The 24,401-nt window shown below is 50.1% G+C and overlaps 1 protein-coding gene across 1 annotated transcript in view; it reads right to left on the bottom strand.

Moving 5' to 3' along the window:
* Positions 1 to 7,433: 7,433 nt before the first annotated feature.
* LOC119951758 (protein FAM162B-like) overlaps positions 7,434 to 24,401 on the bottom strand; it is a 34,105-nt gene continuing 17,137 nt past the window's right edge. The window contains exons 3-4 of the mRNA XM_038775093.1: positions 23,256 to 23,364; positions 7,434 to 8,628 (exon numbers count right to left, since the gene is read on the bottom strand). Coding sequence (XP_038631021.1) covers positions 8,521 to 8,628; positions 23,256 to 23,364 — 217 coding nt within the window. The 3' untranslated portion in view covers positions 7,434 to 8,520. The remainder of the gene's footprint in view (positions 8,629 to 23,255; positions 23,365 to 24,401) is intronic.

The following is a 24,401-nucleotide window of genomic DNA, read 5'->3' as shown; positions in this document are numbered from 1 at the left end:
ATGATCTGGAGATGCGAGTTGAAGTCCCATCATGGCATCTGGGGGTGGGAGTGGGTGGGGGATTTTTTATTCAGTTAATTGAATAAATTTTGAGTTTAAGAAATCTCGCAGCAGTTATGGTGACTCTGTTCTTGTAAAAAAAATCTGGTTCACTCATGAAATCTTTCATCCTTACATGGTCTGGTCTATATGTAACTCAGACCCACAGCAATGTGGTTGGCTATTAACTATCCTCTGAAATAGCCTAGCGAGTCACTCAGCATTATTAGGATAGGACAATCCTTGCTTTGCCTGCTTGTGATGCCCACACCCTGTGACTGAATTGAGAAAATAAATCAGCTGATTATGATAGTTTGAACACACCATCAAGGTAAACACTTCAGTTTGCAGTCACGCCTACCTGAATCACTGGGGGCTAGATCTTGCATGATAAAATAAAAGAGCTGATGGCGAATCACCAGCCCTGTTTATGTCCCTCCATGTTAAATTAATGGAATTGAAATCGGGGGGAAATGTAGAGCATTTTTTATCCTCCGTATCAAACATTAGCCTCAACGCCAGAGATATTGGTGAGGCCACAAGTTTTAGTACTGAGTCATTATGAGGCTGAGGCAGGCCACTGTCAGCCCTTCGACTCCAGGTAAGAGTTGTTCTGACAAGGTCAGTGGCTGACGAACATGATTGGGGCAGTTCATGTGTCCCTATTGCCTCATTTGTGCCCAGAAATGGGGTGGCCGAGGTAACAAAACTGTGTGTGCAGTTGAAATCTATAAAATTCTAATAGGCCGGGACAGAGTAGATGCAGGAAGAATGTTCCTGATGGTGGGTGTGTTCAGAACCAGGGTCACAGTCTGAGGATACGGGGTAGAACATTTATGTTAGAGATGAAAACTTTCCTCACCCACTGAGTGGTCGGCCTGTGGAAATAGTTATCACAGGAAGTAGTGAAGGCCAAAACAAAATAAGGGCGACATGGTAGCACAGTGGTTAGCACAGTTGCTTCACAGCTCCAGGGTCCCAGGATTTATTCCCGGCTTGGGTCACTGTCTGCACGTTCTCCCCGCGTCTGCATGGGTTTCCTCCGGGTGCTCCGGTTTGCTCCCACAGTCCAAAGGTGTGCAGGTTAGGTGGATAGGCCATGCTAAATTGCCCTTAGTGTCCAAAAGGGTTGGGAGGGGTTGCTGGGATAGGATAGAGGTGTGGGCTTAGGTAGGGTGCTCTTTCCGAGGGCCGGTGCAGACTCGATGGGCTGAATGGCCTCCTTCTGCACTGTAAATTCTATGATTGCATGTTTTCAAGAAGCAGTTAGATATAGCACTTAGGGCACAGAGGATCAAAGGATATGGGGGAAAGCGGGATTAGGTTATTGAGTTGGATGATCAGCCATGATCATAATGAATTGTGGAGTAGGTTCGAAGGGCCAAATGGCCTCCTCCTGCTCCTATTTCTATGTGTCTATGTCCCACCTGTCCCATTTCTCGTGTTTTGATGGCCAGAGCTCCCACTGAAAACGGAGAAGCTTTCCAGCTAATTGTTGTCAGGGTGAAATGTTGCAATTATGAATGCTGAAGTCAATTTTATTTCTGGCCATAGATTATCACCGATTCCTGGTCATAGTCATCAAAGCTGAGAGGTAGATGTTTACTTTCTACACATGTTAAGAGGGGGCTAATCTGCAGGCAGGGAAGGCAGAAAGGCAGTTTTGACACATTGTAATTTTACCACACTTTCCTTGATGGTTTCGAGCCTCAAAGTATTATCGTGAATCTTCTTGCTGCTGTTGCAGCAGTGTTAAATTCCACCTGCCACTTCCTTCCATTTCTGATGCTTGCACCCCTCCCTATGAGGGCCACTGCTGCCTCTGTAGTATCAGACTCTTGTCAGACTTCTCAGTTCAAGGTCAGCAAGCTGCCTCTAAAAAGCACACGTTGTGTTAACAACAACAACTTGTATTTATATAACACCCTAAACCTAGTAAAACATCTCAAGGTGCTGCATAGGAGCATATCAAGTACAATTTGGTATGATGCCACCGACAGAACTATTCGGACTGGTTAGTCACAGAGGTATTTTTTTAAGAAACTTTGAAGATGGAATAAGAGGTGGAGAGTTGGGGTGGTTCAGGGTGGGAATTCCAATGTTATAGGTTTTGGTAGCTCAAGACATGGCCATCAATGGTGGTGCAACTAAAATACTGTGATGACCCTATGTGCTTTGGGAAAAGCCTGTATTTTCTTTTTGTGTGATGTCGCCTTTTTGTCAAAGTGGAGTTTCCTGATTATTTTCTGAAGTTGCCATGGAGAACAGCTAAGAAGCAAGGGGTAAATAGAAAGCTAATTGTATTTGGGTGAGGTTTCTGTTAAACGATTCAGAAAACACTGAGAATCTGCAAGCACAGTTCTTTCCAAATGAGAGTTCCTGTTTGCCAGTTTTCGAACGGGTACTTGTGGTGAAGCAGGATTCTGAGAGTACAGCAGAGACTGTGGGCGCGATTCTCCGCAAATGCGGAGAGTCGTGAAGGCTGCCGTGAAACCGGCCGTGTTTCCCGGCAGCCTCCGCACCCCCTCCCGGGACCCGATTCTGCTTCCCGGTCGGGGCTAGCAGCGGGGCCCCGTGAACCTCGGCATCGCAGGTTTAGCGAAATTCACTAAGCCCGCGCGCCAAAGTTAACGGCGGCTGATGCGCACGATGACGTCAGCCGCACATGCATATGCGTTATTGCACGTTTTACTTGAGTGTTACATGTTTTATTGGAGTGTATTAACACGCCTCCGTTTAAAGGCCGTGTGCTTAACACTACTACGGCTCTGTGTATGTAATTCTGCTCAGGAGTCGCCAGGTGCCGTATTTAGACACCTCTAACCTTAGACACAATATAATGTGGCTAAGACTGTTTTCTCCCTGCAGCCTTAGCAGTTCTCCATTTTGTAGCCCAGTGTCCATCTTAGGTGGCTACAGCGTGAAACCCGCGCATGCGCGGGCCGGTATGCCCCTCAGCCGCCCCGCAGACTGATCCAGCGGGGCGGCGGAGGAATAAAGAGTGCGTGGGGTTCGGACCCGCTGCCCGCGATCGGTGGGCACCGATCGCGGGCCCATGGCACCCTTGGCACGGCCGTGGTGCGGCCTGGGAAATCGGCCCATCGGCTAGGGGAGAATCGCTGCACGCCGTAAAAAAATGGCGAGCAGAGATTCGTGTCGGGGGGCAGGTGTGGGGGGGGGGGGGGAGAATAGCGGGAGGTCGGGAAAAATGTCGGGAAGGCCCTCCTGCTATTCTCTGACCCGTCATGGGGGGCGGAGAATCGCGCCCTGTGTTACTGTTTCTGCATTATAGAGTTGGAAAGGACAGAGAGCTGAGGAGAGGAATAGTAGGAGATCATGGGACGAGATAGCAGGACAAGACGCATTGTTGCCAGAGCCCACCAGACCCTTTAAAGATTGGAGAATGGAATCTCTGGAGATTCGGTGCCATCAGGATTGTTGTGACTCAATGAGAGGGGGTTGGAGGTGAGATGCAGCTGGCGAGCGGAGAATCAGCGCCATTGGCGCTGGCCGCCCCCCCCCCCGGTGATTCTCCACCTGGGATGGGCCAAGCAGCCGTGCAAAAACCCAGAGTTCTGTCGGCGCCATCCACGTGTGCTCTTAACCAGCGGGACCTCAGCGTGCATGCATCTTGGGGCGGTCTGATGGGGAGGGGGGGGGTCCGACCCTCGCGGGAACCTCGGCTGCGGCCTCACGCGCGAACAGGGCTTACTGATCGATGGGCCAGCCTCTCGGGCTGGGGGCCTCTTTTGTTCTGCGCCGGCCCCTGGAGCCCCTCACCATGTTGTGTCGGGGCCGGCGCGGAGAACGAAGCCACTACACATGCGCGCATTGGCACCAGTCTCACTGCACATGCACAGACCCGTGGTGCCCATCTGACGCCGGCATCGGCAACTGGAGCGGCGTGGGTCACTCCAGTGCTATGCTGGCCCCCTGAAGAGGTCAGAATCGCTGCTCCTGAGGGCAAGTTGACGTCGTCGTGAAACGCGACAGCATTTACGACGGTCACAACACTTAGCCTCAGGATCAGAGAATCCCACCCAAGGTTTGTGGTGATTCTTTGGTGAGGATCGTGGCTTGCATTTCATTGCTTAGTAAATGGAGGAAGGTGATAAATTTGAGGGCAATGGCATTTGAGGATAGCTTGTAAGCCTTTGCAATTGACAGATTCAAAAATTTTATGAGGTAAAAAAAAAAACAGGTGCAGTGGTTGGTGCTGTTCTCGAGTTTCTCGAACTCGCTGCGCAGCAAAGGTCATGTTTGTGATGCTTCTCGATGATCTAAAAAAAGTACTCTAACCATGGAAGGAGTTCCTTGGCTACTGGGAGGTTGAGGAAGATCATTGCAATGATCTTTACCTGTAGTCGGCAGCACAGAGCTCTAACTGTAGTGAACATGATCAAACTACCCTACCTTCTTGAATGTACTCATGATCACAGTGTCCCCGAGATCCCCTGCCATGCACTCTTCTTCCAAGATGAGATTGTGCAGCCATGCCAAGAGAGGATCTCACCGCGCCTGGAAGTGGTTGTAATCTACAGAAGACGCAAAACTGTTCAACCCGTGCTACCTTCAACTGAAAACTAAAACCACTCCAACCTTAGTCACAATTCGCCAAAAATGTAATGCCTCCTGAGATTAGTGACTTGATGCCAAAGTTATCTTCCAGGTTCTGCACCAATACAAAAGTAGAAACAAAGTTGTGTTGATGCAGAAGCTGCAGCCTAATTGGTCCATTCGGGTGTATTCTTATGGGAGACCTATAGGGGCTAAAATACTTTTCTGAAAGAACTTTGGGTGGGATTCGGTGATCCTGAGGCTAAGCGCTGATGCCATCGGAAACGGCGTCGTATTTTCCAACGGTGTCAACATGGCCTCAGGATCAGCAATTCTGGCTCCTACAGGGGGCCAGCACGGCACTGGAGTGACCCACGCCGCTCCAGCTGCTGATCCCGGTGTCAACTGGGCACTGCGGCAGGCACAGTGGCACCGGCGCCAACGTGCGCGTGCGCAGTGGATCCCTTCTCCGCGTCAGCCGCTACGCAACATGGCGTAGGGCTGCAGGGGCCGGCCTGGAAGAAAGGAGGCCCCCAGCATAAGAGGCCAGCCTGCCGGGACAGGCCACAACGGACCCTCTCCCCCCCACAGGCCGCCCCCGGACCCTTCCACACCGCGGTCCCGCCGGCTGAGAGCAGGTTAGAATGGCGCCAGCGGAACTCAGAGTTTTTGCTACGGCCGCTTGACCCATCCTGGGCCGAGTATCGGCAGGTGGGGGGGATGTGGGGGCATGCTTCGAGCAGTCCCCGACTGGCACCGCGCCAGCACCAATTCTCCACACGTCCCGGTAGCGGGACGGCGTGGCGTGATTCGCGCCGGTCGGGACGATTCTCCTGTCCGGCCCCGGGCTGAGAGAATCCCACCCTTTAATTTCAGAGGAGCTTTGCCCAAACCTGATCATATCTGAATAGGATAAACCTTATGGTTGACATATTAGATCAGGGCAAGTGGTGAAATCAGATTCAACAAAGCACACTATTTATGAGCTGGTGTCATAAAATGTTCTGGAATATTATAAGAGCTTGACAAGCTCACTAGTACCTTCCAGAGATCATCTTTACCCAGTCAGGCTCCACTGTCAGTACTGATCTTCAACATGGAGATGGTGCTGTGCTACAGTTCACACAGGGAGTCCAAGTTGCTGTGGCATCAAGCACCTTTTCGAGGCATGTTGTAGCCTGAAGCGATGGATCGTGATGGTAGCGGCTCCAGCCTTCTTTCCATCACAGGAATTTCTCTCACCCATTGACATGCTGGATGATTTTGTAGGTTGACAATCAACCTGTTTGGCCACATCGGAAACACATTTTCCACGGCCAGTTAGTCCTGAGGTGGGACTTGAACCCAGAGCTTCTGACTCGGAGGCAGGGATTTTACCCATTGCAGCAGCTTGGTAGCATTGTGGTTAGGACAATTGCTTCACAGCGCCAGGATTCCAGGTTTGATTCCTGGCTCAGGTCACTGTCTGTGCGGAGTCTGCACATTCTCCCCATGTGTGCGTGGGTTTCCTCCGGGTGTTCCAGTTTCCTCCCACAGTCGAAAGAGGTGCAGGTTCGGCGGATTGGCTATGGTAAATTGTCCTTACTGTCCAAAATTGCCCTTAATGTTGGGTGGGGTTATTGGGTTATGGGGATAGGGTGGAGGTGTGGGCTTGGGTAGGGTGCTCTTTCCAAGAGCTGGTGCAGACTCGATGGGCCGAATGGCCTCCTTCTGCACTGTAAATTCTATTCTATGAAATTCTACCACAAGATCTTCTATTCTATGAAATTCTACCACAAGATCTCCTCAAGGAGGTGTATGCAGGCAAGCTATTTTCTCTGGTGGTGTTTGGGGGATCCAAAACAACGAGATTCAACTTCAAAATTAAAACTATGGGATGATTTTTCCGGCATTAGGTGGGAGCGGAGAATCGAGGGGGAGTTCCAAAATGGCTTTCACGCCATCGGAATTTCCCCGCTCGATTGTTCCCACCACCTACTGGTAACATAATGGGATTTCCACCATGGAAGGTTGGGAACCCTATTACCATTAATTTAAACATCATTAGCAGGCTTTCCCGTTGCATCAACTCCTCACGTCAGGATTTAACTTCCCCTCACACCCACCCATGTGTGATGTGACAGTAGCGGGATTTCTAACATGCCCTGACAAACGCGGACCTGGTGAGAGCCTCTGGGGAGAGGAAAGTGGGTCATGCCTGGGCACTGCCATGGCGGCTTCCATTGAGTGGGTTTAGGGTGGAAGGGGTTCCCTTGTCGTGGGGTACTTGCGTTTTCTTTTATTTCATTGTTTTCCGATTGGGGCATCCTGACCTGGGCAGGGGCTGGGTTTGCTCTGTCAGCATGACATAGTGAGACCTGCTTCTAGAATTTTCTTTCTATAGTGTGTCAAAAAATGGCAGGAAAATATGCGGCTGACAGGCTACACGTCGATTTTCACACCTGACTTGACAGTCAAAAAGAGAGAAAATCCCAGTGTACGTCTTTCGAAAGCGATTTAAGGAGAAATTCTTCAGCCAAAAGAAATCTGGAATGCTCTCCCTCGTAAAAACTGAAATTGATAGGTTTTTGTTAGGAAAGAATATTATGGGTGTTATGGAACCAAGCAAGGTGCATGGAATTGAGACACGTCATGATCACTCATGATCTAATTGAATAGGGGAATATATTGATGGATTGAATGGCCTCATTTGTTCTCTCACGCTAACTTGGGACAAGCAATAAAACAACCTTGTAAGTGTCACCCGCATCTCAAGAACAAATAAACATTAACGACTTTAGATTTGTGGCTTTAGATACAAACTAAAGGTCCATCTGAAAAGTATTTAGACAGTGAGATACAGATAACACTTTATTCAGATATTAACAACAATGATCAGATTACGCTCTGCTACACATATTAAATTGGTTTAACCATGACTGTTCACAGCATGATAGACATTAAGCCTTAAAGGCTGACTCTCACAATTAAAGAATCCTTTCCTGTGTGAGATATTGTAGTAATCCATGGGAGGCAGGAGTTCCGTCACCACACCAATATTTATTTACAATAATGATATTACAGGAGCAGCTACAAACAGTGCTGCTAGCAGTCCAGTCAACTTAAGACTGGCTCACAAAGCCTACACAGGTGATTATATGGGCCCCCTCAATGAGCTATCATTGAGGGAGCTCATACTCCAATTGGCCAACCAATAAAGCCAATTGGAGTTCATTACAGATATGCTGAAATAATGCCTCAAATGTGGCTTACTGGCCTGGCTCACTGATGTTGTGTTTTAACTTGAACTGCCAGAGCATCACTTTGATGAAAACTGAGTGAGGCAGCAGGAGGCCATCTTGGTTTTTAAAAGTGATAGAATTATACTACAAAAGCAAAATGCTGCAGGTGCTTGAAGTGACACTGAGGATAGTTAATGTGAGATTGCCCCATCAGATCAGACTATGTTAGCCCCTTATTCCGAGCACCAGAAGGCACTCGCTGCAGAAAATCCGATGTAATGAGGTTAATAATTGAATGTGGGTGTGCTCTGAATATCTGTGACAAGGTCACACAAACCCGGAAAATACATCTCAAATTCCCCAATCTGATACCAGTGGAGATATCGACTCAGAAAATGAGTTTACAGCTCTGCTATAAACATGGAACAGGAATTGCACTAATGGCATCAAATGTTTATGCTGAATACTTATGTTGTTTAATTTGACAATATAAATATGAATGGGAAAATCCTAAAATGACTACTAAAGGTGCGAGTCTGTTCATTTTGGGGAACAATCTATGAAGTTGTTGAGAATGTGCACCAATCCTTGGCTGTCACAACAGTGTGTTGATTTGCTTGGGAACTCGTTATCGATGAAACTAATTGCTAGTTTTCAACCATCCAAACCCACTGATGAACTGGTACAGTTAGGTTTATCCCAGTTACTTTTCCTTTCCTGCCAACAGTTCTTGCTCTTGTTGAAATTGTTCCTTCAGTTTGGCTTTTTTCTCCAAGTTCCATTTGGTAAGGTTCTCATGCTTTTTAAAAGCCTGTAGTAAAGACATAGAAAGAATGTAAAATTTAGTGCACTGTAGGATTGCAAAATGCTGTGAACAAGCTTTTGTTTTCCAGAATGTTCTGACAATGAGGAAACAATCTATACTCCAGAGAACCTCCTCAGGGCAGTATGGTTGCACAGTGGTTAGCACTATTGCCTCAGTGTGTCAGGGACCAGGATTCGATTATGACCTTGGGTGACTGTCTGTTTGGAGTTTGCATGTTCTCTCCCTGTCTGCCTGGCTTTCCTCCAGGGGCTCCGTTTTCCTCCCACAATTCAAAGATGTGCAAATTAGGTGGATTGGCCACATTAAATTGCCCCTGGGTGTCCAAAGATTAGGTGGGGTTAGGGCAGGGATTGGGCCTAGGTAGGCTGCTCTTTTGAAGGGTCAGTGCAGACTCGATGGGCCGAATGGCTTCCTTCTGTACTGTAGGGATTCTATGATTCTATACCACAAGTGGAAGACCACAGAATTACCAGACTTCTGCCCCTTCGCATGGAGTGGAGTTGAAGGGGGGGGGGGGGGGGGGGGGGGGGGGAGTTAATGTGAAATTCGGATTAACATCATCAAAGGTGAGAGGTGAAGAGTCATTATGGGGTGGGTGGGAAGAGCGGATACCAATTGTCAAGGTTGAAGTCCAGCAGTACGAAAGATGGAATGGCATGCAGCAGAATCACCAATGAGGGACCTTAAACGGACAGGAACATCCAAGATGAGGCAGCTGCACCACTGACGAGCTTGGCTAACACCAGGGCTGAACTTCCAAGTGATACTGGAGCGAACAGAGAGCACAGCAAAGTCCTTTTACATCAAGGAATTATTATTGTCACTTCCTCTCCATGGCAACCCTGAGAAGTCGCATTAAGTGGGATGAGCTGGAAGGAAACACTCTCGGGATGTGCCAGGATGGGGATTTTCCAGTTGGGTAAGATGGGGGTAGAGGCAGAAGAGGAGATTTCAGGCCAAGTGGTGAGGTGGCAGTCACCTTCACTGTCGAAGGCTGTGACTAGTGGTGTTCCGCAGGGATCAGTGCTGGGACCTTTGCTGTTCGTAGTATATATAAATGATTTGGAGGAAAATGCAACTGGTCTGATTAGTAAGCTTGCGCACGACACAAAGATTGGTGGAATTGCGGATAGCGATGAGGACTGTCAGAGGATACAGCAGGATTTAGATTGTTTGGAGACTTGGGTGGCGAGATGGCAGATCAAGTTTAATCCGGACAAATGTGAGATAATGCATTTTGGAAGGTCTAATACAGGTAGGGAATCTACAGTGAATGGTAGAACCCTCAAGAGTATTGACAGTCAGAGAGATCTTGGTGTACAGGTCCACAGGTCACTGAAAGCAGCAACACAGGTGGAGAAGGTAGTCAAGAAGGCATATGGCATGCTTGCCTTCATTGGCCGGGGCATTGAGTATAACAATTGGCAAGTCATGTTGCAGCTGTATAGAACCTTAGTTAGGCCACACTTGGAGTATAGTGTTCAATTCTGGTCGCCACACTACCAGAAGGATGTGGAGGCTTTAGAGAAGGTGCAGAAGAGATTTACTAGGATCTTGCCTGGTATGGAGGGCATTAGCTATGAGAAGAGGTTGAATAAGCTTGATTTGTTCTCACTGGAACGACGGAGGTTGAGGGGCGACCTGATAGAGGTCTACAAAATTATGAGTGGCATAGACAGAGTGGATAGTCAGAGACTTTTTCCCAGGGTAGAGGGGTCAATTACTAGGGGGCATCGGTTTAAGGTGCAATGGGCAAGGTTTAAAGGAGATGTACGAGGCAAGTTTTTTTACACAGAGGGTAGCGAGTGCCTGGAACTCGCTGCCGGAGGAGGTGGAAGAGGCAGGGACAATAGTGACATTTAAGGGGCATCTTTGCAAATACATCAATAGAATGGGAATAGACGGATATAGATCCTGGAATTGTAGAAGATTTTAGTTTACACGGGCAGCATGGTCAGCGCAGGCTTGGAGGGCCAAAGGGCCCATTCCTGTGCTGTACTTTTCTTTGTTCTCACCAGTCACCTTCTCCTTTATTCTTTACAACAAATTCCACCGGATTTTAGGCAGGAACAAAGAGGAAAGCAACTGACCAATATCTTCAATCTAAGAACACTTTTCAGTACATTTGATCCCCATTTCCAGGATGTCAGCATTTCATTTTAACTTCCTTTCTGTTACAGCATCTAGTTGTTCCTGAGGTTGACAGAACCCCATGCATCAGTCCAGGCTGAGGAACTGCAGAGTTGCAGCATGAATCTACAACTCATTGGGGCATATAACCTGACATCATATTCACTTTGTTATTGCAATCCCTCGCATTGTTTGCACAATATGAATGGTGGGGAAATTAATCCTTACATTCACCTCTTTCAATGTCCTCCATCTCATTTGTGTAATACAGGTTGAAAATCCCTTATCCAAAATGCTTGAGACCAAGTGTGTATCAGATTTCGGAATTTACTGCGCAGGTGCAGTCCGCATTGGGAACTGCAAATGTGCAGTGCGCTTTGGGAGCTTCCCATTTGTGGCGCACATTGGGAACTGCGCATGTGTGGAACATTGGGAACTGCGCATGTGCAGTGCGCATTGGGAACTGTGCATGTGTGAAACATTGGGAACTGCGCATGTGCGGTGCGCGTTGGCAACTGTGCATGTGTGAAACATTGGGAACCGTGCATGTGCAATGCGCGTTGGGAACTGTGCATGTGTGAAACATTGGGAACTGCGCATGTGCGGTGCGCGTTGGGAACTGTGCATGTGTGAAACATTGGGAACTGCGCATGCGCGGTGCGCGTTGGGAACTGTGCATGTGTGGAACATTGGAACTGCGCAAGCATGGTGTGCTCAAAACAAAGTGCAGATTTAGGAATCTTTTGGTTTTCGAAATTTCGGATAAGGGATGCTCAACCTGTACGTGCACCCTTTCTATTTGAAATACACAAAACCTACCACTTGTCTATTTTAAATTTTTCTTTTACCGTGGTCAGTCCAGTCGGGCTCCTCTGAGTAAATGCCAGCTTGATGCTATCTGCAAGTCTGCAGTGAGACAGTGAGGGCTGAGCTTTCACTCGAGGCCACGCAATGGGTGAGCCTGCAATTTTCTGCTGCCAGTCGGTGTGCCAGTTCCCAGCCACGATCCCGACTCTGAGCCATTTCCAGTCGGGCAGGATTTGGGGTTGGATTGGCTGCTGCCGGCAAATGAAAGGGTACCCAATTGTCAACCAATTAATTTAATTATGGTATGTTTAAAGGCTTGTTGCTCTGCTGACCACACATGTTGCATCCAACATGGTATACACAGGATGTGCTGGAGATGAGAGGCTGTGAAGGCCTCCAATCTACGCATCCAGGATGTTCATCAAGCCGAAGATGTGACTGTCGGATTTCGAGAATCCTGCCCAAGTAACTGCAGCCTTTTAAGACATCTTAGCAAATGATCTGGCCATCTCCCTGAATGCCTCCCATCTCCACATCAACAGCTCTCACTTCAGCTGGCTGCCAAACAGAGTGATGGATCTCCAGCAGCATAGTGGTCTGCGCACCTTCCCTGACTGGATCGCCTGCCCGCTCCCTGGCCTTTATATGGCTCCCATTTTCAATTAGTATTGGGAATGTCCTGTGAGATTGCGATCCAGAATTAGCCTCCAGGCCATTTTCCTGATCCCTGAATGACAATTCAGCCCCAGGATTCTATGGCACTTCAAAGGTTTATCAAAAATCTTTTTGGAATTTTGGATACTCCAGGCCTTAAGAGCTTCCCCTTGTTACGTTGGGAAAAATACTTCACTTGGGTGAAGGGAAATCTGCTCCTTCTAACTCCATGGTACTAGTTACTTATTGGGTTATTTTCAGACAGTCTTCCATTTTTTTTCTGATTATTGATTCTGTTAGTTTCTTGATTACTGACTGCAGTTTAATGGAACTATGGATCCACCAACCTCAGCGCTAATCACAACCACACCCCATCCACCCCACATTCCGGTCAAAACCATCATCAGCTCACACTCCCAAGGCCATCCAAAACATGTACCCTCAAACTCTTGGCCCATGCTAACTATCATCTGCCGAGGCTCATCCCCACCAAAATCCTTCAACAACGGAGAGTTTGCATTGAAATCCCTCTCTGACTTTCTAATCAGGTCCAGTCCAGAGAACAGCACTGAAATGACCCAAAGCAAAGCTACAAAGGACATCTTCTGCAAACGTGACAGTGGTGCATTATTTTTCTTTGAGTTTTGCAGCCTTTAGCATGGCCGACAACACTTTCCTCCTCCATCTCTTCTCTTCCAAGGCTCAGTCAGACTGTACATGTTTGGATTCAATCTTACCCATTTGTCTGCGACCATAGCAGTTCCAGCTAGGTTTGCTTTTCTGCTCCCACACTGCTATCTGCAGATACGCCCGTGGATCTATCCCCGACCTTGTCTTTTTCCTCATCTGTATGCTACCACACAACATCAGCTATGTTCATGCTAACAGCACTCAACTCTACCAATAACTTGATCACTCTACATTTGGCACGCTGGTGCAGCATGCCAATGTGTCTACATGCAGCAGGACCTGGACAACATTAAGGCTTGGGCTGATAAGTGGCAAGCAACACCCATGCCAAACAATGGCCATTTGTAACAAGAGATAAACTAACCATCTGTCTTGGGCATTCAATGGCATTACCATTGCTGAATTCCCCACTATCAACATTCTGGGGGCTGCCATTGACCAAAAATGGAACTGAACCAGTCATTTTAATACTGTGGCTACAACAGAAGGTTAGAGGCTGGGAATTCTCTCATAAATTACTCACGCCCGACTCTCCGAAGCTTGTCCACCACCTGCAAGGCACAAGATAGAAGTGTGATGGAATACTCCCCACTTGCCCGGATGAGTGCAGCTCCCCATCATCTCGGACAAAGCAGCCCACTTGATTGGCACCTCTTCCACCACCTTAAACATTACCTCCTTCCACGACCAATGCACAATAGCAGCACGGTGTTCCATCTGCAAGATACACTGCAGCAAGTCTTCAAGCTTCCTTTGCCAGCACCTGCACCTTCCAAACCTGCAACCTCTAGCACCTAGAGGGACAAGGGTAGCAGACCCTTGGGAATATCACCCCTCCAAGCCACATACCATTCTGACTTGGAACTATATCGCCATTCCTTCACTGTTACTGGATCAAAATCCCTAACAGTACAGTGGATGGACCTATGCCACATGGACTGCAGTGGTTCAAGAAGGCAGCTCAATACCATCTTCCCAAGCCAATTACAGATGGACAATAAATGCCAATGATGCCCATATACTGTGAAATACATTTTTAAAAATGTTCTCCTGACTGGCAGTCACTCTCTGCAACTTCAGTGTACCCATCATGTCTGCATCCTATTCTGCTCTAAGGCCTGTTCGCCCAACAGCCCTGTCTTTACCAAACTTCATTGGTTCCCAAATGCTTTGAATTTAGAGTGCTCACCTTCATCATTAAATTTCTTCACTTCTTCCTATTTCTGAAATATTGACCAGCCCTTCAACACCAGGTCACACAACCTCGCCATTCTTCTATCTCTGGCGTCTTCAGCACCCTCATGTCCTTCGCCACATCAATATGCATTCAAACACCTGATCATTCCACCTGCTTCCTTGATCAAGCTTTTGTGCCGACCTGTCATAATTTCCCATAGCTCAATGCCCATTCTTTTGATTTAAGCTCTGTGAAGCATTTGAGGATGTTATTCTATCTTAAACAAATGCAGCAATTGTTGGTATTCCTCGGGCAGACTCTCAAGTGGACTGTGATCCGCAGCGGTGACTCTCTCATGGATTGTACTTCCCAGGAAATACTCTCTGATGGACTGTAATTTCCAGGGATGACTCTCTGATGGACTGCGATCCTCTGGGTAACTCTATAATGGACTGTAATTCCTGGCTGTAACTCCTTAACAAATCTGTATTTCTCAAATATGGTTATGCCATTATTCTTAAATATAGTACTACCCTTCCATAGTTGCAGTTTATTGCAACAACCCAATTGTTTACTGCACCCTTCAAGTTTCTCAATAGCAAATCCCTCAAATCTCTTTCTATCTCGCTCCGAGGTTCTAGATGAAGAGTCGGGTTATTATGCTGAGCGAGAACAACCCGTTTCAATAACACGTCTCATGGCTGTCAATTGACAGATCTGCATAATCTAAAAGTGTCCTCGCTGGCAAAGGCTATAGAAACCCACTGATTTAGCAGCTCCACTCACTTCTATTCATCCTCACTCAGTTCCACTGGGACTTGCCTTCTTCCCAGACTCGTCTCGTTACTAGAATTTATTGGCCTGGTATTTTGCATTTGCCTCTGCGTCTCAGTTCCCCTGGCACCTCTAACGCTCTCCACCATCCCTCATATATTGTTTGCAAATCATGTTCAGAATTTTAATGGACAGCAGAGCTGAAAGTTGACAGACCTACAATCTGCTTTTGTACTATTTATTCTTGGGTTCTTTCAGTTTTGCCTCATCACAGGGGGAAAGTGTTTAAATCAGCACACTTAATGTGATATACACACTGGCTAGTGTGTACTTAACCACCCAGACTACTGTTCTTTCTGATACCACAAAATATATTCTCCAACAGAAATTTAATTTGTTGAACAGGATGACAGCATATATTCACAGATATTGACGAATTGAGTTTCACATAAACTGCATTCAATATGGTTTCAATACATCAAATTAAGTCCCATTAAAGAGTCATATGTGGGAACTATGGATTCATGAGAGATAACTTAATGTTTTTTTCGACTGATTCCTTTTAGTCTTGTCTTTTGCTGTCAGGCGTTCACAGTACAACATATACCACTTTGTAGGCTTAGTGGGCTGGTTTAGCACAGGGCTTAATCGCTGGCTTTGAAAGCAGACCAAGGCAGGCCAGCATCACGGCTCAATTCCCGTACCAGCCTCCCCGAACAGGCTCCAGAATGTGGCGACGAGGGGCTTTTCACAGTAACTTCATTTGAAGCCTACTTGTGACAATAAGCGATTTTCATTTTACATTTCATTTGTCCAGTCCAGTATTGCAGGGTGACCCAGTCGAGCACAGTATGGCACGGCACTGCAGGGTGACCCACTCCGGCACTGCAACGTGACCCAGTCCGGCACGGCACTGCAGGGTGACCCACTCCGGCACTGCAACGTGACCAGTCCGGCACGGCACTGCAGGGTGACCCAGTCCAGCACGGCGCTGCAGGGTGACCCAGTCCATCACGGCACTGCAGGGTGACCCAGTCCATCACGGCACGGCATTGCAACGTGACCCAGTCCAGCACGGCACTGCAGGGTGACCCAGTCCAGTACAGCACGGCACTGCAGGGTGACCCAGTCCAGTCCAGCACGGCACGGCGTTGCAACGTGACCCAGCCCAGTACAGCACGGCACTGCAGGGTGACCCAGTCCAGTACAGCACGGCACTGCAGGGTGACCCAGTCCAGTCCAGCACGGCACGGCGTTGCAACGTGACCCAGCCCAGTCCGGCACGGCACTGCAGGGTGACCCAGTCCAGCACGGCACTGCAGGGTGACCCAGTCCGGCACGGCACTGCAGGGTGACCCAGTCCAGCACGGCGCTGCAGGGTGACCCAGTCCATCACGGCACGGCATTGCAACGTGACCCAGTCCAGCACGGCACTGCAGGGTGACCCAGTCCAGTACAGCACGGCACTGCAGGGTGACCCAGTCCAGTCCAGCACGGCACGGCGTTGCAACGTGACCCAGCCCAGTACAGCACGGCACTGCAGGGTGACCCAGCCCAGTACAGCACGGCACTGCAGGGTGACCCAGCCCAGTACAGCACGGCACTGCAGGGTGACCCAGCCCAGTACAGCACGGCACTGCAGGGTGACCCAGTACAGCACGGCACTGCAGGGTGACCCAGTCCAGCACGGCACTGCAGGGTGACCCAGCCCAGTACAGCACGGCACTGCAGAGTGACCCAGTCCAGTACAGCACGGCACTGCAGGGTGGCCCAGACCAGCACGGCACTGCAGGGTGACCCAGTCCAGTACAGCACGGCACTGCAGGGTGACCCAGTCCAGCACGGCACTGCAGGGTGACCCAGTCCAGTACAGCACGGCACTGCAGGGTGACCCAGTCCAGTACAGCACGGCACTGCAGGGTGACCCAGTCCAGTACAGCACGGCACTGCAGGGTGACCCAGTCCAGCACGGCACTGCAGGGTGACCCAGTCCAGCACGGCACTGCAGGGTGACCCAGTCCAGCACGGCACTGCAGGGTGACCCAGTCCAGCACGGCACTGCAGGGTGACCCAGTCCAGCACGGCACTGCAGGGTGACCCAGCCCAGCACGGCACTGCAGGGTGACCCAGTCCAGTACAGCACGGCACTGCAGGGTGACCCAGCCCAGCACGGCACTGCAGGGTGACCCAGTCCAGTACAGCACGGCACTGCAGGGTGACCCAGTCCAGTACAGCACGGCACTGCAGGGTGACCCAGACCAGCACAGCACTGCAGGGTGACCCAGTCCAGCACGGCACTGCAGGGTGACCCAGACCATTCTAGTACAGCACAGCACGGCACTGCAGGGTGACCCAGACCAGCACGGCACTGCAGGGTGACCCAGACCAGCACGGCACTGCAGGGTGACCCAGACCAGTCCAGTACGGCACTGCAACGTGACCCAGTCCAGTCCAGCACAGCACTGCAGGGTGACCCAGTCCAGCACGGCACTGCAGGGTGACCCAGTCCAGCACGGCACTGCAGGGTGACCCAGTCCAGCACGGCACTGCAGGGTGACCCAGTCCAGCACGGCACTGCAGGGTGACCCAGTCCAGCACGGCACTGCAGGGTGACCCAGTCCAGCACGGCACTGCAGGGTGACCCAGTCCAGCACGGCACTGCAGGGTGACCCAGCCCAGCACGGCACTGCAGGGTGACCCAGTCCAGTACAGCACGGCACTGCAGGGTGACCCAGTCCAGTACAGCACGGCACTGCAGGGTGACCCAGTCCAGTACAGCACGGCACTGCAGGGTGACCCAGACCAGCACAGCACTGCAGGGTGACCCAGTCCAGCACGGCACTGCAGGGTGACCCAGCCCAGCACGGCACTGCAGGGTGACCCAGACCATTCTAGTACAGCACAGCACGGCACTGCAGGGTGACCCAGACCAGCACGGCACTGCAGGGTGACCCAGACCAGCACGGCACTGCAGGGTGACCCAGACCAGTCCAGTACGGCACTGCAACGTGACCCAGTCCAGTCCAGCACAGCACTGCAGGGTGACCCAGTCCAGCACAGCACTGCAGGGTGACCCAGTCCAGCACGGCACTGCAGGGTGACCCAGACCAGCACGGCACTGCAGGGTGACCCAGTCCAGCACGGCACTGCAGGGTGACCCAGACCAGCACGGCACGGCACTGCAGGGTGACCCAGACCAGCACAGCACTGCAGGGTGACCCAGTCCAGCACGGCACTGCAGGGTGACCCAGTACAGCACGGCACTGCAGGGTGACCCAGTCCAGCACGGCACTGCAGGGTGACCCAGCCCAGCACGGCACTGCAGGGTGACCCAGTCCAGTACAGCACGGCACTGCAGGGTGACCCAGTCCAGCACGGCACTGCAGGGTGACCCAGTCCAGCACGGCACTGCAGGGTGACCCAGTCCAGCACGGCACTGCAGGGTGACCCAGTCCAGCACGGCACTGCAGGGTGACCCAGTCCAGCACGGCACTGCAGGGTGACCCAGTCCAGCACGGCACTGCAGGGTGACCCAGTCCAGCACGGCACTGCAGGGTGACCCAGACCAGCACGGCACGGCACTGCAGGGTGACCCAGTCCAGCACGGCACTGCAGGGTGACCCAGTCCAGCACGGCACGGCACTGCAGGGTGACCCAGTCCAGCACGGCACGGCACTGCAGGGTGACCCAGTCCAGCACGGCACTGCAGGGTGACCCAGACCAGCACGGCCCTGCAGGGTGACCCAGACCAGCACGGCACTGCAGGGTGACCCAGACCAGCACGGCACGGCACTGCAGGGTGACCCAGACCAGCACGGCACGGCACTGCAGGGTGACCCAGACCAGCACGGCACGGCACTGCAGGGTGACCCAGACCAGCACGGCACTGCAGGGTGACCCAGACCAGCACGGCACGGCACTGCAGGGTGACCCAGTCCAGCACGGCACGGCACTGCAGGGTGACCCAGTCCAGCACGGCACTGCAGGGTGACCCAGTCCAGCACGGCACTGCAGGGTGACCCAGTGCAGCACGGCACTGCAGGGTGACCCAGCCCAGCACGGCACTGCAGGGTGACCCAGTCCAGCACGGCACTGCAGGGTGACCCAGACCAGCACGGCACTGCAGGGTGACCCAGACCAGCACGGCACTGCAGGGTGGCCCAGACCAGCACGGCACGGCACTGCAGGGTGGCCCAGACCAGCACGGCACGGCACTGCAGGGTGAACCAGACCAGCACGGCACTGCAGGGTGGCCCAGACCAGCACGGCATGGCACTGCAGGGTGACCCAGACCAGCACGGCACTGCAGGGTGACCCAGTCCAGCACGGCACTGCAGGGTGACCCAGACCAGCACAGCACTGCAGGGTGACCCAGACCAGCACGGCACTGCAGGGTGGCCCAGACCAGCACAGCACTGCAGGGTGGCCCAGACCAGCACGGCACTGCAGGGTGGCCCAGACCAGCACGGCACTGCAGGGTGACCCAGTCCAGCACGGCACTGCAGGGTGACCCAGTCCAGCACGGCACTGCAGGGTGACCCAGTCCAGCACGGCACTGCAGGGTGACCCAGTCCAGCACGGCACTGCAGGGTGACCCAGTCCAGCACGGCACTGCAGGGTGACCCAGTCCAGCACGGCACTGCAGGGTGACCCAGTCCAGCACGGCACTGCAGGGTGACCCAGTCCAGCACGGCACTGCAGGGTGACCCAGACCAGCACGGCATGGCACTGCAGGGTGACCCAGTCCAGCACGGCGCTGCAGGGTGACCCAGTCCAGCATGGCACTGCAGGGTGAACCAGACCAGCACGGCACTGCAGGGTGGCCCAGACCAGCATGGCACTGCAGGGTGAACCAGACCAGCACGGCACTGCAGGGTGGCCCAGACCAGCACGGCACTGCAGGGTGACCCAGTCCAGCACGGCACTGCAGGGTGAACCAGACCAGCACGGCACTGCAGGGTGGCCCAGACCAGCACGGCACTGCAGGGTGACCCAGACCAGCACAGCACTGCAGGGTGATGAACTGTCCGTATATTTTGGGATTGACCCATAGTTTCACCTATTTCTTCTGGGTTTTCTCAGCTATTCGTCCTGTTTTTCTCAGACAGTGACTGGGAGATTTCTGGGAATCTCCTGCTGATCAGGTTAATTTTTCTTGTCAGTCATCAGGTGCAGAAAGGGCCGCAGGAGAGCTAAACTGCATAATTAGAAGGACACACTGAACCTAATTCTTTCTTTCAGCGATTAAGGCCCCCATCCTTTCCTTTCTCACCTGTACCATCCCACACCGCTCTCACCAGCCACCCATCCACCCCCCTCTCCCCCCCCGCCCCCCCCCCCCCCCCCCCCCCCCCCCGCTGCTCTCACCAGTCCATTCTCCACTGGTTAGAGTCATGTTGTTGTGAGAGATTCAACATCTCAGCTCCATGCCTTCACTGCAGGAGATCCTTAGAAGAGTATCCTTGGATCAATCATCTTCAGCAATGACCTTCCCTCCACATAGGGCCAGAAGTGGGGATGTTCGCACCATCACAACTCCTCAGATGCTGAAGCAGTCCGTGTTTATATGTAGCAAGACCTGGACTACATTTAGTCTTGGGTTGCTGAGTGGCAAGTAACATTGGCGTGACACAAGTGCTAGACAATGACCATCTCCAAGTAGAGAGAATCTAACCATACCCTCTTGACATTACCATTCCTGAATCCATTATTAACAACATTTTGAAACAAGTAACCTACCTCCCAACTCCTCAAACCCTGTCCACCATCTCCAAGACAAAAAGTTAGGAGCGTGGTGGAAAGATTCTCACTTGCCTGGATGAGTGCAGCTTCAACACGAGTCAAAGGCCGACACCATCCAGGATACAGCAACTTACTTGATTGGCATCACGTCCACCACAATCATCATTCACTCCCTCACTATACGGTATGTACCATCTACACAATTGCTCTACCAACTTGACTAGGCTTCCCCAACGGCACCTTCCAACCCTGTGACCTCTGTCACCTAGAATGTCAGAAGATGCATGGGAATACCGCCGGTTGAAAGTTCATCTCCAAACCTCATACCATCCTGTCTTGGAACTATACTTCTGTTCCTTCATTGTCACTGGGTCAAAATCTTGTAACTCCCTCCTTATAGCACCCTGGGTGTACCCGCACCTGATGGACTGGAGCCGTTCAAGGTAGCCCACCACCACATTCTCAGATTAATAAGGGATAGGCAATGAACGCTGGTAAAGCTTACGGTGCAACATCCCATGCATGGATTGAGAAAAGGATGCTTACACTCAGTGTGGTACAGTTTGGCGTATCTGTGTTTTGTATGGCACAGCCAAGCACAGTTACTGTAAAATTCTTCTGTAAATGTCCTCCCCAAACACATGATGATTTTCTATTTTTACAATTCTTGCCTAAAGCTATAATTTGTCATTGTTCATTGTGAAATGATTTTTTAATAGGACAATTACTTTCTCACTTGGCCTGTCAATTGGCATATGATATGCTGCTACACAAGTGTAACTGTGCAGAAGGCAAGAGAGGTGAGGCTACCTCCAGGACATATGCTTGGATATATGAACTTCACAGCCAGTGCAGTATAACTCTGGTATGAAGCCAGCTTGGATACTTTTGACCTTCAAGTTGAATGGTTGCGATGAATGAACTAATTATTTTTCAATCCAAAATACTATTAAGAAATAATATGCATTTATATAGCACCTCTTGGATAGCACATGACAAAGTGCTTTACACCCAAGGAACCATTTTTGGAGTGTCACCTTCATAGCCACTCACCCAGTATCCACTTGAAGCAGACCCTCAGGAGCCAATGTGGAATGACAAACATACACTTCTAACAATCTAACAGAGCTCTCACACACACATACTTGCTACGTATAGAAAGAAAACTCTCATTCATGAAACTCGTTTAAAGGTTCTAAATCCCTTCAAGTGGTCAATCTGATATAAAAACACTTTTATTCAGCAACCACAAATATAGCAAATCTTTTAATAGCCTCCTGAAACTGTCAATGAAAATGTGAACTAAGCCGAACATTCAAAATGGGCTCACCTGCAATAACAGCACTTGGGAAATTTCAATAAGGAACTCTATTGAAACTGCAGGAATAGATGGCTGATCTTAAGCGGCTGGTTTAACACAGGGCTAAATCGCTGGCTTTTAGAGCAGACCAAGGCAGGCCAGCAGCACGGTTCAATTCCCGTACCAGCCTCCCCAAACAGGTGCTGGAATGTGGCGACTAGGGGTTTTTCACAGTAACTTCATTTGAAGCCTACTTGTGACAATAAGCGATTTTCATTTCATTTTTTTTCATTTCATCTTTCTTTTTCTAACCTATACCAGATGGCCTGTCAATCAGAGCTGTCCAGCAAGCAGTGTTTATTTTCATATACCTGACAGTTTGAGACTTTTTTTGTTTCATGTTTAATGGGCTGGGCATTTAAATAACATCACATCGTGATCACATGACATTCAAACTAACCTCATTTGCCCTTCAAGAGTGTTTATCTCTCCCCCTCATATTTGTGACTGCCGCATTGTTGGTTAAGCACAGCAGTATCACTCCTATGTGATTCCCAGCCGCAATCCCTTCTCTCTACTGACAAGAATGCTATCGACTGGTAATTACGGCAGGACTTGCACACCTGGGTCCTGTCCACCATTCCTCAACATTTTATTAACACTACGGATTTGTCTCAGCTCTGCGGATATCCGGCATGAAGTTCCCAAAAACAGCGAATAGACAAATGAGCAGATAATTTTTTTTTTTTTTAAGATGTTAGTTGTGGGATATATATTGGTCAGCTCAGGATTTCCCTGTTCTTCTTGGGATACTTCCATGAGAACCATAGGAACATGGCAGCGTGCTGGCGCAATGGTGAGCACTGCTGCCTCATGGTGCCGGGGTCCCAGGTTCGATCCCAGCTCTGGGTCACTGTCCATGTGGAGTTTGAACATTCTCCGCATTGCACATTTCACACCCACAACCCAAAGATGTGGCAAGGTAGGTGCATTGGCCTTGCTAAATTGCCCCTTAACTGGAAAAATTAATTGGGTACTCCAAATTTATTTAAAAAAAAGAGAACCATGAGAACATTTGTGTTCATTTAAAGACAGCACAGAGGGATCTGGACCAAGCAGATAACATATTCTGGATCTCTAGACTAATAACAGCACAAAAGAGTTCAAAGCCCCATCATGGAGCTTAACTGGATCATAGATTATAGCAAATGTAAACGCTCCTTAAGAGAAGTGCAGGTGGAGGATCGGGATGTACTGGGGGGGGGGGGGTAATAAAAAATAATTAAGCAGCAGGTCCATTGAGCAGTTTATCTCTGGGAACAGTCAGGATGAACCTACCTTCTTTCCTGAGACCACCATTACGAGACAGGCCACAGCGGTCAGACCGATCATCAGGTAGCACATCTTCACCCTTATTTTGTTCCTGGCTGAGTAAAGCATTTCAATTCTGCGGAAATATTTCCAAAAGGATCCCAATATAAAAAGAGGAGAATGACTGTGACATCAAACATCCAAGACCCCACATAGAATGTGTTTTCACAGGCTCACACGAATTAAACGCACACTGAACAACCATGCAATCTTCCCACCCATATAACATGCCAGAACTTCACTTCATGCCATCAGATCCTGCATTCATTCAAAATTATATAACCTCATAATCAAGCTCCGCACACCCCATTTAACCAACCTCCTCATACCCCATTTAACCAGCCTCCTCATATCCCATTTAACCAGCCTCCTCATACCCCATTTAAACAGACATTTTCCAATAATGGATGCTTTTATAGGTCACTCCAGAATATACCGACTGAACAGGTGAAATAACTCAAACGGAAACTGGACAACTTTTTGTGACAGTTTCGCAGTAAGCTACAAGTTGTTCTCTACTTTTTACAGAATAAGTTAAAGTTATTACAATCACATTGAATAAAGCTTTCATAGAATCCCTACAGGGCAGAAGGAGGCCTTGCGGCCCATGGAGTCTGCACCAGCCCTCCGAAAGAGCACCCTATCTAGGCCCTATCTCCCGTAACCCTACCTAACCTGCACATCTTTAGTCTGTCGGAGGAAACCGGATCACCCAGAGGAAGCCCACGTAGACACGGGGAAAAAGTGCAAACTCCACACAGACAGTCACCCAAGGTCGGAATTGAACTAGGTCCCCGGTGCTGTGATGCAGCAGTGCTAGCCACTGTGCCACTCTCCCGCCCATTTCAATATGGCTGCTCATAACCTCATGACTGTTAATAGGGTCCAAGCCGTTTGATGAAGTCCAAACCAAGACACAGAGCTTTTATTTGCCTATTGATAGCCCTTGTTCCTTGTGTCCTTGTTCATGAGTCATTGAAAGCTAACATGCAGGTACATGCAGGTACAGCAAGCAATTAAGAAGGCAAATGTAGGCCTTTATAATAAGAGGATTTGAGTACAGGAGTAAAGATGTTTTCCAATTATATAGAGCCTTGGTGAGACCCTGCCTGA

The sequence above is a fragment of the Scyliorhinus canicula genome, chromosome 17 (assembly GCF_902713615.1).
Source record: "Scyliorhinus canicula chromosome 17, sScyCan1.1, whole genome shotgun sequence".
NCBI lineage: Eukaryota > Metazoa > Chordata > Chondrichthyes > Carcharhiniformes > Scyliorhinidae > Scyliorhinus > Scyliorhinus canicula.
The sequence above is the reverse complement of the archived record's forward strand: the minus strand, read 5'-3'. Positions and strand labels throughout refer to the sequence as shown.